We start from the raw sequence: 16731 nt of genomic DNA, 5'->3' as shown, positions 1-16731 counted from the left end.
CGGAATACAAGGAGTGAGCGATATAGGATATATCTCATTTGCTTGGAGACGAAAACAAACTTTCATTTTGATTTCATCATGACATACCAGCGGACTGTTGTTTATACATACATTTGGCTTGGACTTTTTATTTTCATTGTTCAGAGGGCGTATGGGGACGTAAGCTATTCCATTCCAGAGGAACTGAAACGTGGGACAGAGATTGGAAATGTTGCCAGGGATGTTGGTCTTGATTTGAAAAGGTTGGCCGCTCGCAAGGCTCGAATCGACACCGAAGGTAATAGCAGACGTTATGTGGATATTAACCTAAGAACTGGGGAGTTGACTGTGGCTGAGCGAATGGACAGAGAAGAGATGTGTTCTGAGAAGCTCTCTTGCGTGCTTAACATTGAGCTAATGTTGGAGAATCCGTTAGAATTGCATCGCATTGTAGTTGAAATACAGGACATCAATGATAATTCTCCTATATTTCCAAATGCATTGATTAAGCTTGAAATCAGTGAAAATGCAGATAAAGGGGCAACATTTCGTGTTGACGACGCTCACGATGCGGATATGGGACTGAATTCCGTTCAAAACTACGTCTTGGAGAAGAATGAGCATTTTGTCCTGGCTGTTCGTACAAATGACGATGGTGGAAAATACAGTGAGTTGATTTTAGACAAAGAGCTGGACCGTGAAGAGAAAGACAAAATGACTTTAGCTTTGACTGCTGTTGATGGCGGTAATCCATCGACATCAGGTTCTGTAACCATACATATCACCGTGCTAGACGCCAACGATAATGCCCCAGTGTTTAGTCAGGGGTTATACAAAGCCTCGCTGCCTGAAAATTCCCCGCTGGGTACAGTGGTGATTAAAGTAAGCGCGACCGATGCAGATGCGGGAATAAATGGTGATGTGACATATGAATTCAGTCGTATCTCTGAAAAGGCCAGGAAATTATTTTCTTTGAATCAGAAAAGTGGTGAGATAGTGGTAATAGGGCCGGTAGATTATGAAGAGGAGTCCAAATATGAAATTCGTGTTCAAGGAAAAGATGGAACTGGGCTCACATCTGATACAAAAGTATCAATAGAAATTGTTGATGTAAATGACAATGCTCCTGTTATTTTTCTCAAATCTTTGAATAATCCGGTGCCAGAAAACGCGCCACCGGGTACGGAGGTGGGCATCATAAACGTCCAGGACAGAGATTCAGAGAGTAACCGACAGATCCACTGCTCCATCCAGCAAAATGTCCCATTTAAACTTGTGCCATCAATTAAAAATTACTTCTCGCTGTTGACTACAGGCGAGCTAGACCGTGAATTAATAACTGATTATAATATCTCAATAACAGCTACTGATGAGGGGTCTCCACCTCTCTCCTCCTCCAAAACAGTACAGTTGTCTGTCGCTGACGTGAATGATAACCCACCTGTGTTTGATAAGCAAGTTTATATTGCCCATGTGACAGAAAATAACAGTCAAGGTTCCTCAGTGTCCTCTGTAACAGCGAGAGATCCTGACTGGAGACAAAACGGTACTGTGTTTTATTCACTCTTGCCCGGTGAGGTGAATGGCTTCCCCGTGTCATCCTTACTCTCTGTTAACGGAGACACTGGTGTTATTCATGCAGTGAGATCTTTTGACTACGAGCAGTATAAAGACTTTAAAGTCCAAGTACTTGCTAGAGATAACGGGTCTCCTCCACTCAGCAGTAACGTGACTATGAGTATCTATGTAGTGGATGTGAACGACAATTCTCCGCAGATACTATATCCATCTCCTGATGGAAGCTCTTTAATGACCGAGCTGGTGCCTAGAGCGGCGCAGGCGGGGTCCCTCGTGTCCAAAGTTATTGCAGTGGACGCAGACTCTGGACAGAATGCCTGGCTGTCATACAATATCGTCAAGGCCACTGACCCTGGACTTTTCAGTATAGGTGTCCACAGTGGAGAGATTAGGACGCAAAGAGATGTTTTGGAGTCGGATGTTATGAAACAGAACCTGATTGTTTCAGTGAAAGATAACGGACAGCCTTCTCTTTCGGCCACTTGTACAATGTATTTACTGATTTCCGATAACCTGGCTGAAGTTCCTGATCTGAGAGATATGTCAAGCGAGGATAACGGTTCTAAGATCACGTCATATTTAATCATTGCTTTGGTGTCCGTTTCAACTTTCTTTTTAACTTTCATCATCATCACTTTGACTGTAAAACTTTGTAATCGGAGAAGTCCCAGGCTGTTGTTTGACGGAGCCGTTGCCATTCCGAGTGCTTATCTTCCTTCAAATTATGCAGACGTGGATGCCACAGGGACACTTCGCAGCTCGTATAACTACGACGCATATCTCACCACCGGATCGAGAACCAGTGACTTTAAATTCATACGATCTTACAATGATGGAACGCTCCTCGCAGACGACACACTGAAAAAAAGTTCATCTACTGCAGAAGAGCTTTTCGGACTGGTCGATGATGGCAGAAGTCTTCCCCAGGTAACTTAACTTTTATATTGATAGTCCTGCTGCTACTGTTGATATTTCCAATAGGCATGACTTGGCATTCGTTTTCTTAGTTGTTTGTTGTAAAACAAAGGTCCGAACCAAAATGACATACTTATAAACATGGAGTGGTGTCTGTGCTGTACATTTTCGTGTACATTTTCCTCCGTTGGCTGTATTGGAAATCTGCCTCACCGAATGTGTAAAAAACATGTTGTCATGTAGTATCAAATAGGAACTCTTAGCGTCGCTGTTTACCGACGAGGAAATCGGTGTCTCCTCACACGGCTGAGCTATGTTGGGCAGTGTTAATCGCGATCACTACGACAAATGTTAAACATATACGTTGTCTGCAATATTTGGTCTGCGCAGTGACTTGGATGGTCTTTTCTGAACCTCATACTGACTTTGGATTACAAACTGTTGTGACCGTATACTCTAAAGATGGACAGTAAATGGGATTTTATGGCACGGATGTCGATTCCACTTTGTCTCTTTGTTGTCATGGCGCACGGCGTTTTGGGGGACGTGAGTTATTCTATTCAAGAGGAATTGAAACGAGGCTCCGTGGTTGCCAATATAGCCAAGGATCTTGGATTGGAATTGAAGAGATTTTCTTCCCGTAAAGCTAGAATTGATACCGAAAATAGTGCTACGCGATATTTTGATGTTAACCTCAGGACTGGTGAATTGATTATTGCTGAGCGGATAGACCGCGAAGAGCTGTGTTCTCAAAAGCCTTCGTGTACCATGAATGTTGAACTGATGTTGGAGAATCCGCTAGAATTGCATCGCATTGTGCTTAATATTCAAGATGTTAATGACAATTCGCCTGTGTTCCCTCAGAAAACAATCAAGCTAGAAATAGGTGAGCATGCCGATAAAGGTGCGGTCTTTCGTGTAGACGAGGCTCACGATGCTGATATAGGCCAAAACTCGGTCCAGAGCTATAGTTTAGAAAGGAATAGTCATTTTGTATTAACAGTCAAGACTAATAGCGATGGAATAAGGTATGGTGAACTGGTATTAGACAAAGAGCTAGACCGTGAGCAGGAGAGTGAGGTGACATTAGTTCTCACTGCCATGGATGGTGGAAATCCTCCGAAATCAGGTACCGTAGCCATACACATCAATGTGCTGGATTCTAATGATAACGCCCCAGTCTTTACGCAGGGGCTCTATAAAGCCAGTTTACCAGAAAATTCTCCTCTAGATACTGTCGCGGTTACAGTGCATGCCACCGATGCAGATGAGGGTCTCAATGGAGAAATAACTTATGAGTTTGGTCCCATATCTGACAAGGCCAGAAAAACATTCTCATTGGATTCAAAATCTGGGGAAATTAAGGTGATAGGAACGATAGATTACGAAGAAGAGACAACGTATGATATGCGTGTAAAGGCAAAGGACGTGTTTGGATTAACGTCAGACACAAAAGTTTTAATTGATATTACTGACATCAATGACAATGCTCCCATAATATCACTCAAGTCTTTGAATACTCCTGTCCCAGAGAATGTAGCACCCGGTACCGAGGTCGGCATAATAAATGTCCAGGACAGAGACTCTGGTGATAATCGTAAAATCCGATGCTTCATCCAGCAAAACATTCCTTTCAAACTAGTGCCATCAATTAAAAATTACTTTTCGTTGGTGACGACCGCTGAATTAGACCGTGAAAGTGTATCTGATTATAACATTACTATAACTGCTACTGATGAAGGTGCTCCTCCCTTGTCCGCATACAAAACCCTGCATATATCAGTAGCTGATGTGAATGATAACCCACCTGCTTTTGCGGAGCCATTCTACAGAGCCCATGTGATTGAAAACAACAAGCAGGGCTCCTTTCTGTGTTCGGTAACGGCAAATGACCCAGACTGGAGACAAAATGGCACGGTGCTGTACTCACTTTTACCCGGGGAAGTTAATGGTCTCCCGGTGTCTTCTTTATTATCCATTAACGGGGACACAGGAGTTATTCACGCTGTGAAGTCGTTCGATTATGAGCAGGTCAAAAGCTTCAAAGCGCACGTTTTAGCCCGAGATAACGGATCGCCTCCACTCACTAGCAATGTAACTGTAAGTGTCTCTATAACAGACGTGAATGACAACCCTCCGCAGATATTATACCCAGCTCAAGAAGGCACCTCGTTCATGACAGAGTTGCTTCCCCGGGCTGCTCACGCTGGATCCCTGGTGTCCAAAGTTATCGCAGTGGATGCAGATTCTGGACAGAATGCGTGGCTGTCTTATAGCATCGTCAAATCGACGGACCCAGGACTTTTCTTAATCGGGGTCCACAGCGGAGAGATTAAGACGCTGAGAGATATTTCTGATTCTGATAGCCTGAAACACAATTTAATTGTGTCTGTAAAGGACAATGGACAGCCATCACTGTCTGTCACATGCACTCTGAATTTATTTATCTCAGACAATCTTGCTGAAGTGCCAGAACTGAAAGATATGTCTTTTGATGAAGGTGGTTCCAGTTTAACCACATATCTGATTATTGCGCTAGTGTCCGTGTCCACCATCTTCCTCACCTTCATCATTATCACCTTCGCTGTGAAAATGTGTCGTCGGAGAAAGCCCACACTGTTATTTGACGGAGCCGTGGCTATTCCAAGTGCGTATCTCCCTCCAAATTACGCAGAAGTGGACGGAATGGGAACACTGCGTAGCGCTTATAATTATGACGCGTACCTCACCACGGGGTCTCGAACCAGTGACTTTAAGTTCGTCAGGTCCTACAATGATGGAACACTACTGGCTGGGCAAACACTGCCAAAATCATCCACGGCTGATGAGCCGTTTGGACCTTTTGATGAAAATGAAGGCTCGCCTCAGGTAAAGCCCCATTTTATAAATACATTTTATTTTAAGTGAAGGATGATATGAAACAGTTGGTTACATTTTATATTGTCTTTTTTATTTTTTCAAGAAAACTTATTTTATAGTTTTCACATATAAAACAATCATATTGTTTCTGTGAATGATAGCTGACAGATACTGTGTGTACCATGCAACAAATATCCAAAACATGTTTGATCATTGCTCGTGTCCACGCCTCACCTATCCAAGCAACTTTGTTCCTTTCCAAACTTGTTGTGTCATTGGTTAATGGCATGTGCCCTGCAAAAATATGTCCAAAGTGTTTTTAGATTAATCTGGAACTCAATCGTTTTTAGATTAGTTGTGATTCCAGGTGAGATATTTGGACTTTGATTCAATATCAGGACTCAATATTTTGATTTCTAAATGTTTTAAATTGCAGTTTCTTCAAAGTACAGACAGTGTCGCTGTTGACCATGTAAGTTGAAATGAGACTTTAAATCAAATACCTTACTCCTCCCTACTTCTTTCCGGATGTTTGACGCTGCACGCTGAGAAACAATGTTGCGATTGATGATGTGCTTTTGGTGTTTTCCTCGGATCTAGTGGCTGTTCAAGTTCGTCCGTGTTTTTTATATTATTCACCCATCGTCCATTTATTGGACCACTTAACATCTCAAATCAAGATGTCGAACAAAGGATTACCGGCGGCCGGTCTGCTGTTCATCCTTTCCCAATGCATCATGGTGCATAGTGTTAACGGAGATGTGAGCTATTCTGTGTTGGAGGAAATGCAACGAGGATATGTTATCGGTAATATTGGCAAATATCTCGGATTTAATGTGAAAGAATTATCTGCGAGGAGGGCTCGAATTGACGCTGAAGGTAATCGTAAACGTTTCTGCAACATTAATCTTGGTACGGGGGATTTGACAGTGGCTGAAATAATGGACAGGGAAGCCCTTTGTCGAGAAAAGCTCGCATGTATTTTGAAATTTGAGCTGGTGCTAGAAAATCCCTTGGAACTTCATAAAATTACTCTTGACCTCCAGGATATCAACGATAATTCACCAGTCTTCCCTAAAGAGACTATTAAATTAGAGATAAGAGAATCTGCATATAAAGGAGCGCGTTTTCGCATGAGCGGGGCACGCGATGCAGACATAGGACAGAACACGGTGCAGAACTATATGCTAGAAAGAAATGCAAATTTCATCCTGGCTGTGTCGTCAAACAAAGACGGTAGAAAGAATCTTGAATTAGTTTTGGACAAAGAGCTAGACCGTGAGCAACAGCAAGAGGTCACTTTAATTCTCACTGCCATTGATGGTGGCATTCCGCCGAGATCAGGCAGTGTGCAGATACACGTCACTGTACTGGATGCGAATGACAATGCTCCAGTGTTTACTGAAGAGGTGTATCGAGCTACTCTGCCTGAGAACTCATCAATAGGCACATTAGTAATAAAAGTTAGTGCAACTGATTTAGATGAAGGAATAAATGGAGAAGTGACGTATGAATTTAGCCAAATTTCATCATTAGCAGAACAGGCATTTGTACTGGATTCTAAAACCGGTGAAATTAAAGTAAATGGACCAATAGACTTTGAAGAAGAATCTACATATGAGATACAGGTGGAAGGAAAAGATGGAGTTGGTTTGTCATCAGACACAAAAGTTATTATTGAGCTTACAGATGTGAACGATAATGTCCCAGAAATATTTCTGAAATCACTGAATGGCCACATTCCCGAGAACGCGCCGCCTGGCACAGAAATCGGCATCATTAATGTGCAAGATAGAGATTCTGAGAGTAACGGAGAAGTCCGCTGCGTCATTGGGTCAAATTTGCCATTTAAACTTGTTCCATCTATTAAAAAATATTATTCCCTTGTGACCACTAGTGAATTGGACCGTGAGATGGAATCTGATTATAACATCACCATCACTGCTACTGATGAAGGCACTCCATCGCTGTCATCATCTAAAATAGTGTATTTAATGGTGGCTGATATTAACGACAATCCACCTTATTTTAGGCAACAATCGTACAGAGCGCATATTACAGAAAATAACAAACCAGGTTCCCCTATATGTTCCGTATCTGCCACAGACCCAGACTGGAGACAGAATGGCACAGTGAATTACGCACTATATCCTGGCGATGTAGACGGCACTCCAGTGTCCTCTCTGCTATCTATTAATGGAGATACAGGTGCCATTCTCGCAGGCAGGTCATTTGATTACGAGAAGTTGAAAAGTTTCAAGGTCCAAGTCATTGCCAGAGATAACGGATCCCCTCCGCTCAGTAGCAATGCTACAGTGAGCGTCTTGATCGCAGATGAGAACGATAACACACCGCAGATACTGTACCCAGCTCCTGGGGGAAATTCTCTAATGACTGAGATGGTGCCCAAAGCTGTGCAGGCGAACTCTCTGGTCTCCAAGGTTATTGCCGTGGACGCAGATTCAGGACAGAACGCGTGGCTTTCTTATCACATCGTTAAAGCTACTGATGCAGGACTTTTCACCATCGGTACCCACAGTGGAGAGATCAGGACGCAGAGAGACATTTCTGAAAACGATGGCATGACACAGAACCTGATTGTGTCCGTGAAGGATAACGGTCAGCCCCCTCTATCAGCAACGTGCACAGTGTTTTTACTTATTTCAGATAATTTAGCGGAGATACCCGAGCTGAAAGACGCGTCTCAGGATACTGGATCTAAACTAACCACTTATTTGATTATTGCGCTGGTGTCTGTTTCCACCTTCTTCCTGACTTTTATTATTATTATCCTGGCTGTGAAGTTTTGCCACAGGAGAAAGCCTAGACTTTTGTTTGATGGTGCTGTCGCCATTCCCAGCGCTTATCTACCTCCAAATTACGCAGACGTGGACGGCACTGGAACACTCCGCAGCGTCCGCAGCGCTTATAATTACGACGCGTATTTGACCACGGGATCGCGCACCAGTGACTTTAAATTTGTGAGATCTTACAATGATGGTACTCTTCCCGCCGATATGACACTCCAAAAGACGACTTCACAAGACCCGTTTGGACCATGTGATGACACAGATTCCTCTCAGGTAAAATGAAATACTGGCATTCTGTCCACTTTGCATAATGTGACTCAGGAATAGATCCCTCTCTCACTCGCGTTCTCTCTCTCCCAATATGTACCAATAGAGCGTGTGAAAAGTTACAAGTGAAATGTTATTGTTTTTTGAAAAATATATGTTCATTTTGATGAAGCAACATGTCTCAAAATGTTGACATGTTGCTGAAGGTTTGAGAATGAAATGTTGGCCCATTGCAGGACTGAAGCCGCTCAACAGTATCTCCTTTATTGTGTTTTTCATTCTTTGGTACACCCTATGTGACAGGTCTGGACTGCTGGTTGGCTAGTTTGGTTCCCAGACTCTTCTACTATGGAGCCATACTATTGTAATGCAGAATGCAGTTTGGTATGGTTTTTCTGAAATATTCAAGGTCTTTCTTGAAAAAGTTCTTGTCTGGATGATGGCATAGGTTGCTCAAAAATAAATAATTTCGCATTAATTTAGCCTTTCCAGATGCGCAAGCTGCCCATGCAATAGGCACTAATGCACCCCCAACACCATTATAGATGTTTCCTTTTTAATAACAAGTTGGATGGTCTCTACACTGTAGCCCTGATAATGTGGAGTCTGGTGTTTTTCAAAAGTGATTACACATTTTGAGTAGTCTAACTACCATGCAGTTTTCCACTTTGCCTCAGTCCATCTTAAACGAGCTCAGGCCCAGATAAGACAGCGGCATTTCTGGGTTATGTCTTAATAGGGTTTCTTCTTTGCATGGTAGAATTTTAACCAGCATTTGTGGATGTAGTATAAACCTGTTTTCATAGACAGTGGTACTGAATGGTTTCCTGAGTCCATACACTGACTTTCTTTGTAGAAACAGGTCAGTTTTTAATGCAGTGCCATCTGAGGCTCCTTAGATCAGGGCCATCCAATATTGTTTTTCAGACCTGTCCCTTGTTTGCAAAGATTTCTCTGGATTCTCTGATTTTAATGATATGATGTATTATAGATTATGAGATCCTATTTTTTTTTTGCAATTTCATTTTGAGGAGCATTCATTCATTTATTGTTGCATTATTTGCCCACAAAGATAGCGCCACACCATTACTTCTGAAAGACTCTGTCTCTGGGATACTCTTTTTAAACCTAATCATGGTGCCAGTTAGCCTAAATAGTTGTTAAATTTTCCTACCTGTGATTTATTTTGCGTTACACTTCTTATCCAGCTTTTGTCGCCTCCTTTTTTGAGACATTTTGCTGACATCATTTTAAAAGTCAGTGTATCATTTTCATGAAATAATCAGATTTGTCAGTTTCAACAGTTGAAATGTTGTCTATGTCACTTTTGCAACTAAATATGTGTTTGAGAGATTTGCAGATCATCCCATTCTGTTTTATTTACATTTCACACAACGTTCCAACTTTTTGTGGAAACTGGGTTGTACATGCAAAGCCACCTATTTAAGTTATGTGCCAAATCAAGCTATTATTCCCCAGTTAGTTTTTTGTGGTTTCTACAACAAAATTATACCACATGCTTTTAGGTGACTCCACAGAACACTTTACTTTTAGAATGCATTTGTGGATCCACATGTAATATGTAAAGATCTTGAATAATGTTTTTTTTTTATAAGTGTGCTTAGTGTCTATTTTGGTCCGAACAGTTACCCTTTGTCTTGCTATGTGTCCTCCAAGGATGTGCATCAGAGATAAATTAAGGTCTCCTGATAGTTGATAGATTGTACTAGGAGCATCTTCTTGTCTTGGATTCATTGGCATCGGGGCTGTAGGCGTTTACTTCAGTATATGACCAGACTACGAAGATGTTGGTTTAGAAATGTTTTGGATTGCAGTTTCTTGTAAATACTGAAAGTGTCGCTGTTGACCATGTAAGTTGAAAGGCAATTTCACCAGAGACACAGCCCCCCAGCCCTCAGTGACGCGGACACTGAGCACTGAAAATGGTGGAACAATGATGTGGATTATGTTATGTCGAAAGTGATCGCCTATATCTCTCAGCTGGAACGATTCCTTTGTGCTATATGTGATTATTAGCTATTTTTTTCTGGAATTAATTCATCATTTGACTAGTTGTTTCAAAAGAAGATGCTGAACAAAGGATTACTGGCGGCTTGCCTCATGCTCTTCCTTTGCCTGCTTGTCATGGTGCACGGTGTGAAGGGAGACGTGAGCTATTCTGTGCTGGAGGAGATGAAACGAGGATATGTTATCGGAAACATTGGGAAAGATCTTGGACTGAATGTGAAGGAATTATCTGCTAGGAAGGCTCGAATTGACACTGAAGGTAATCGCAAACGTTTCTGCGATATTAATTTAGCTAGTGGAGAACTGACTGTCGCCGAAATGATTGACAGAGAGAGTCTCTGCAGGGAAAAACTCTCATGCGTTTTGAAATTTGAGCTGGTGCTAGAAAATCCATTGGAGCTTCACAAAATTACGCTGCATATTCAAGATATAAACGATAATTCACCAGTATTCCCCAAAGACGTGATTAAATTAGAGATCGGGGAATCGGCAGATAAGGGAGCGCGTTTTCGAATGAGTGAAGCACACGATGCAGACATAGGACAAAACGCGGTGCAGAACTATGTGCTAGAAAGGAATGAACATTTTGCTTTGGCTGTGTCTTCAAATAAGGATGGTAGGAAGAGTCTTGAATTGGTTTTGGACAAAGAGCTTGATCGTGAGCGGCAGCAGGAGCTAACTTTAATTCTCACTGCCATTGATGGAGGCATTCCACCTAGATCAGGCAGTGTGCAGATACACGTCACTGTACTGGATGCAAATGACAATGCTCCAGTGTTTACCGAGGAGGTGTACCGAGCAACTCTGCCTGAGAATTCACCAGTGGGCACATTAGTGACTAAAGTTAGTGCAACTGATTTAGACGAAGGAGTAAATGGAGAAGTGACGTATGAGTTTAGCCGAGCATCTTCCTTGGCAAAAAACGCGTTTACGCTGAATTCTAATACTGGTGAAATTACAGTCAGTGGACCCATAGATTTTGAGGAAGAATCCATATATGAGATACAAGTTGAAGGGAAAGATGGATTTGGTCTGTCATCAGACACAAAAGTCATTATTGAGCTCACAGATGTTAATGACAACATACCAGAAATATTTCTAAAATCACTTAATAGCCATATTCCCGAGAACGCACCGCCTGGCTCAGAAATTGGCATCATTAATGTGCAAGACAGAGATTCTGAGAGTAACGGAGAGGTCCGCTGCGTCATTGGGTCAAATGTGCCCTTCAAACTTGTCCCATCTATTAAAAAATATTATTCCCTTGTGACCACTGATGAACTAGACCGTGAGGTGTTGTCTGATTACAACATTACCATCACTGCTACTGATGAAGGCGCTCCGTCACTTTCATCCTCGAAAACAGTCCACTTAACGGTGGCTGATGTTAACGACAACCCGCCTGTTTTCCTGCAACAATCATATAGGGCGCATATTACAGAAAATAACAAACCAGGTCTCCCTATATGCTCCCTGTCTGCCACAGACCCAGACTGGAGACAAAATGGCACCGTGAATTACGCACTATATCCTGGCGATATAGACGGCACTCCCATGTCCTCTCTGTTGACTATTAATGGAGACACAGGTGCCATTCTCGCTGTAAGATCATTTGATTATGAGAAGTTGAAAAGTTTCAAGGTCCAAGTCATTGCACGAGATAACGGATCCCCTCCGCTCAGTAGTAATGTCACTGTCAGCGTAATGATAGCAGATGAGAACGATAACACACCGCAGATACTATACCCAACTCCTGAGGGAAATTCTCTAATGACTGAGATGGTGCCCAAAGCTGTTCAGGGGAACTCTCTGGTCTCCAAGGTTATTGCCGTGGACGCGGACTCGGGGCAGAACGCGTGGCTTTCTTATCACATCGTTAAAGCTACTGATCCAGGACTTTTCACCATCGGCACCCACAGTGGCGAGATCAGGACGCAGAGAGACATTTCTGAAAATGATGGCATGAAACAGAACCTGATTGTCTCAGTGAAGGACAACGGTCAGCCCCCTCTATCAGCAACGTGCACAGTGTATTTACTTATTTCAGATAATTTAGCGGAGATCCCCGAGCTGAAAGACGCGTCTCAAGACTCTGGATCTAAACTAACCACTTATTTGATTATCGCGCTGGTGTCTGTTACTACCTTCTTCCTGACTTTTATCATTATTATTTTGGCTGTGAAGTTTTGCCACAGGAGAAAGCCTAGACTTTTGTTTGACGGTGCTGTCGCCATTCCCAGCGCTTATCTCCCTCCAAATTACGCAGACGTGGATGGCACTGGAACACTCCGCAGCGTCCGCAGCGCTTATAATTACGACGCGTATTTGACCACAGGATCGCGCACCAGTGACTTTAAATTTGTGAGATCCTACAATGATGGCACCCTTCCTGCTGATATGACTCTACGAAAAACATCCTCTCAAGATCCGTTCGGACCTTGTGATAAAACAGATTCTTCCCAGGTAAAACAAAAATAATATCCCTAACTTGTTTAAATTATGCATGACGTGACTTAAGACTTGACCCCCTTCCCACCAATGCCTCACTGACATCACATATGTGATATCAACTAATATCACTCACATTTTACAGTTTGTCTTAATTCTCCATTTAAAAGATGTCACTTACAGATATTGGAAAGTACCATGTTGTGTCTTTTGTGTTGTCAAAATGTAGTGCCTACATCAACTTCCACTATAGTTGTGCCTTATCACTCCCGTTATGAGTTTGACCTGGTTTCTTGAGGTTACTACAACTGAATTATAGCCACTGCATTCTTTTGCATTACTTTACACACCGCTTGACTTCTACAATTCACTTGCAAATGCAACAGTGCTTCGTATAGTTGCTGATTGACTAATCTGTCTGGATCTGTGTTTTTGCTGGTTTGAGCACCTGTCCTTTGACTTAAATACTTGGATATTTTCCAATGCTATGAATCAAAGACGAGTCACGGAACTCGGATGAGTTTTAAGTTTGTCCTAGGGGTGTGTTTTTGTCTTGGTTGATATGGCTACCCATTGTCTTCCCTGGAAAAAAACACACTACGGCATTTCGATTTTTGGATGTCTTAGGATTGCAGTTTCTTATAAATACTGAAAGTGTCGCTGTTGACCATGTAAGTTGAAAACCAAATTCGCGTAAAATACACCTCTCCTCCCAGTAGTGACGCATACACGTAACAGTAAAAACGGCGAAACAATGGTGTAGATTATGCTATGCCGGTAGTGTTTGTCTTCTTTCTTCCAGCTGTTACGACGTATTTGTGCTTTACTGGTTATTTTCTGAATGTGTTGAATTCATTCGTCATTTTACTGGATATTTCAAAAGAAGATGCTGAACAAAGGATTACCGTTGCCTTACCTCATGTTCTTTCTTTGCCTGCTTGTCATGGTGCACGGTGTGAAGGGAGACGTGAGCTATTCTGTACTGGAGGGAATGAAACGAGGATATGTTATCGGAAATATTGGAAATGATCTTGGACTGAATGTGAAGGAATTATCTGCTAGGAAGTCTCGCATTGACGCTGAAGGTAATCTCAAACGTTTCTGCAATATTAATTTTGCTAGTGGAGAACTGATTGTCGCCGAAATTATGGACAGGGAGAGCCTCTGCAGGGAAAAACTCTCATGCGTTTTGAAATTTGAGCTAGTTTTAGAAAATCCATTGGAACTTCATAAAATGTCACTGCATGTTCAAGATATCAACGACAATTCACCAAGCTTCCCCAAAGAGATTATTAAATTGGAGATACGCGAATCTGCAGAAAAAGGAGCACGTTTTCGCATGAGCGAGGCACACGATGCAGATATTGGGCAAAATGCGGTACAGAACTATATGTTGGAAAGGAATGAACATTTTGTGTTGGCCGTCTCTTCAAATAAAGACGGTAGGAAGAATCTTGAGTTGGTTTTAGACAAGAAGCTTGATCGTGAGCAACAGCAAGAGGTCACTTTAATTCTCACTGCCATCGATGGTGGTATTCCACCGAGATCAGGCAGTGCACAGATACACGTCACTGTACTGGATGCGAATGACAATGCTCCAGTGTTTACCGAGGAGGTGTACCGAGCTACTCTGCCTGAGAACTCACCAGTAGGCACATTAGTGTTAAAAGTTAGTGCAACTGATTTAGATGAAGGAATAAATGGAGAAGTGACGTATGAGTTCAGCCGAGCGTCTTCATTAGCAAAGCAAGCTTTCATATTGGATTTTAACACTGGTGAAATGACAGTAAGTGGACAGATAGATTTTGAAGAAGAATCCATGTATGAGATACAAGTTGAAGCGAAAGATGGATTTGGCCTTTCCTCAGACACAAAAGTCATTATTGAACTTACAGATGTGAACGATAACACACCAGAAATATTTCTGAAATCACTGAATAGCCACATTCCCGAGAACACACCGCCCGGCACAGAAATTGGCATCATTAATGTTCGAGATAGAGATTCTGAGAGTAACGGAGAAGTCCGCTGCGTCATTGGGTCAAATGTGCCCTTCAAACTTGTCCCATCTATTAACAAATACTATTCCCTTGTGACCACGGGGGAACTAGACCGTGAGGCGCAATGCGATTATAATATCACCATCACTGCTACTGATGAAGGCACTCCGTCACTTACATCATCGAAAATAGTGCAGTTGACGGTGGCTGATGTTAACGACAATCCGCCTGTTTTCCTGCAACAATCATACAAAGCGCATATTACAGAAAATAACAAACCAGGTCTCCCTATATGCTCCCTGTCTGCCACAGACCCAGACTGGAGACAGAATGGCACAGTGAATTACGCACTATATCCTGGCGATGTAGACGACACTCCAGTGTCCTCTCTGCTATCTATTAATGGAGATACAGGTGCTATTATCGCACTAAGGTCATTTGATTACGAGAAGTTTAAAAGTTTCAAGGTCCAAGTCATTGCCCGAGATAACGGGTCTCCTCCGCTAAATAGCAATGTTACTGTGAGCGTCATGATCGCAGATGAGAACGATAATACACCGCAGATACTATACCCAGCTCCTGAGGGAAATTCTCTGATGACCGAGATGGTGCCCAAAGCTGTGCAGGCGAACTCTCTGGTCTCCAAGGTCATTGCCGTGGACGCGGACTCAGGACAAAACGCGTGGCTTTCTTATCACATCGTTAAAGCTACTGATCCAGGACTTTTCACCATCGGCACTCACAGTGGAGAGATCAGGACGCAGAGAGATATTTCTGAAAATGATGGGATGAAACAGAACCTCATTGTCTCCGTGAAGGACAACGGTCAGCCCCCTCTATCAGCAACGTGCACAGTGTATTTACTTATTTCAGATAATTTAGCGGAGATCCCCGAGCTTAAAGACGCGTCTCAGGATTCTGGATCTAAACTAACCACCTATTTGATCATTGCGCTGGTGTCTGTTTCTACCTTCTTCCTGACTTTTATCATTATACTTTTGGCTGTGAAGTTTTGCCACAGGAGAAAGCCTAGACTTTTGTTTGATGGTGCTGTGGCCATTCCAAGCGCTTATCTCCCACCAAATTACGCAGACGTGGATGGCACTGGAACTTTGCGCAGCGTCCGCAGCGCTTATAACTATGACGCGTATTTGACCACGGGATCGCGCACCAGTGACTTTAAATTTGTGAGATCCTACAATGATGGCACCCTTCCTGCTGATATGACTTTACGAAAGACGTCCTCTCAAGATCCGTTCGGACCTTGTGATGAAACAGATTCTTCCCAGGTAATATAAAACAATATCCCTCGCTTGTTTTCATTGTACATGACGTGACTCAATAATAGACCCCCCCCCCCCCCCCCCAATGTCTCATAACATCTAAAAACACTAACATTTTACAGTTTCTGTTTACTCTACAAATGAAAGATGTGACATGCAGATGTGGGAAAGTGATATGTGGTGTTTTCTTTGTGGTGCACAGCTAGTGCTAAGCTTAAATACACAGCAACTTTCTCAATTGTTTTGCCTTATCACTCTTGTTATTACTCTCCAGTTTTGAGGTCGATATTGTTGGTCCTCTTGAGATCACTACATCTGAATTGCAAGCATACTGGATTCTTCTGGACTAGGCAACTTTTGACTTTTAGAATTAATTTGTAAATACGTTTGTGATGTGTATAGTATTAGAATATTTGCTTTGTCTGGATAAGTGTGTTCTGTGTTCTGGTTTGAGCACTTGTCCTTTAATTTGAATATCTTCCAATGATATTAATCCGAAACGAGTCATATAGGCCTATCTCAGATGGTTGTTAGGTTTGTCCCAAGAGGAGTGTGTGTTTGTCT

General features: G+C 42.4%; 4 protein-coding genes across 4 annotated transcripts in view; all 4 read left to right on the top strand.

Annotated features, from left to right (window-relative positions):
• The window catches only part of LOC143132571 (protocadherin gamma-A4-like), a 202319-nt gene that overhangs the window by 2782 nt on the left and 182806 nt on the right, over window positions 1-16731 (top strand). The gene's annotated exons all lie outside the window — the stretch shown is intronic.
• On the top strand, window positions 79-2493 carry LOC143133307 (protocadherin gamma-A12-like). The gene has a single exon (XM_076293091.1). It carries the CDS (start codon window positions 79-81, stop codon window positions 2491-2493), a length of 2415 nt encoding a protein of 804 aa, XP_076149206.1.
• Window positions 6012-8423, top strand: LOC143133306 (protocadherin beta-15-like). The gene has a single exon (XM_076293090.1). It carries the CDS (start codon window positions 6012-6014, stop codon window positions 8421-8423), a length of 2412 nt encoding a protein of 803 aa, XP_076149205.1.
• On the top strand, window positions 10363-12914 carry LOC143133305 (protocadherin beta-15-like). The gene has a single exon (XM_076293089.1). It carries the CDS (start codon window positions 10497-10499, stop codon window positions 12912-12914), a length of 2418 nt encoding a protein of 805 aa, XP_076149204.1. The 5' UTR covers window positions 10363-10496.

The sequence above is a fragment of the Alosa pseudoharengus genome, unplaced genomic scaffold (genome assembly GCF_046254945.1).
Source record: "Alosa pseudoharengus isolate Yale_2024_CS ecotype anadromous, Long Island Sound unplaced genomic scaffold, YU_APseudo_1.1 YU_APseudo_1.1_scf_19, whole genome shotgun sequence".
Taxonomy (NCBI): Eukaryota; Metazoa; Chordata; class Actinopteri; order Clupeiformes; family Clupeidae; genus Alosa; species Alosa pseudoharengus.
Note: the sequence above shows the minus strand (reverse complement) of the source record. Positions and strands in the feature narration are given on the sequence as shown.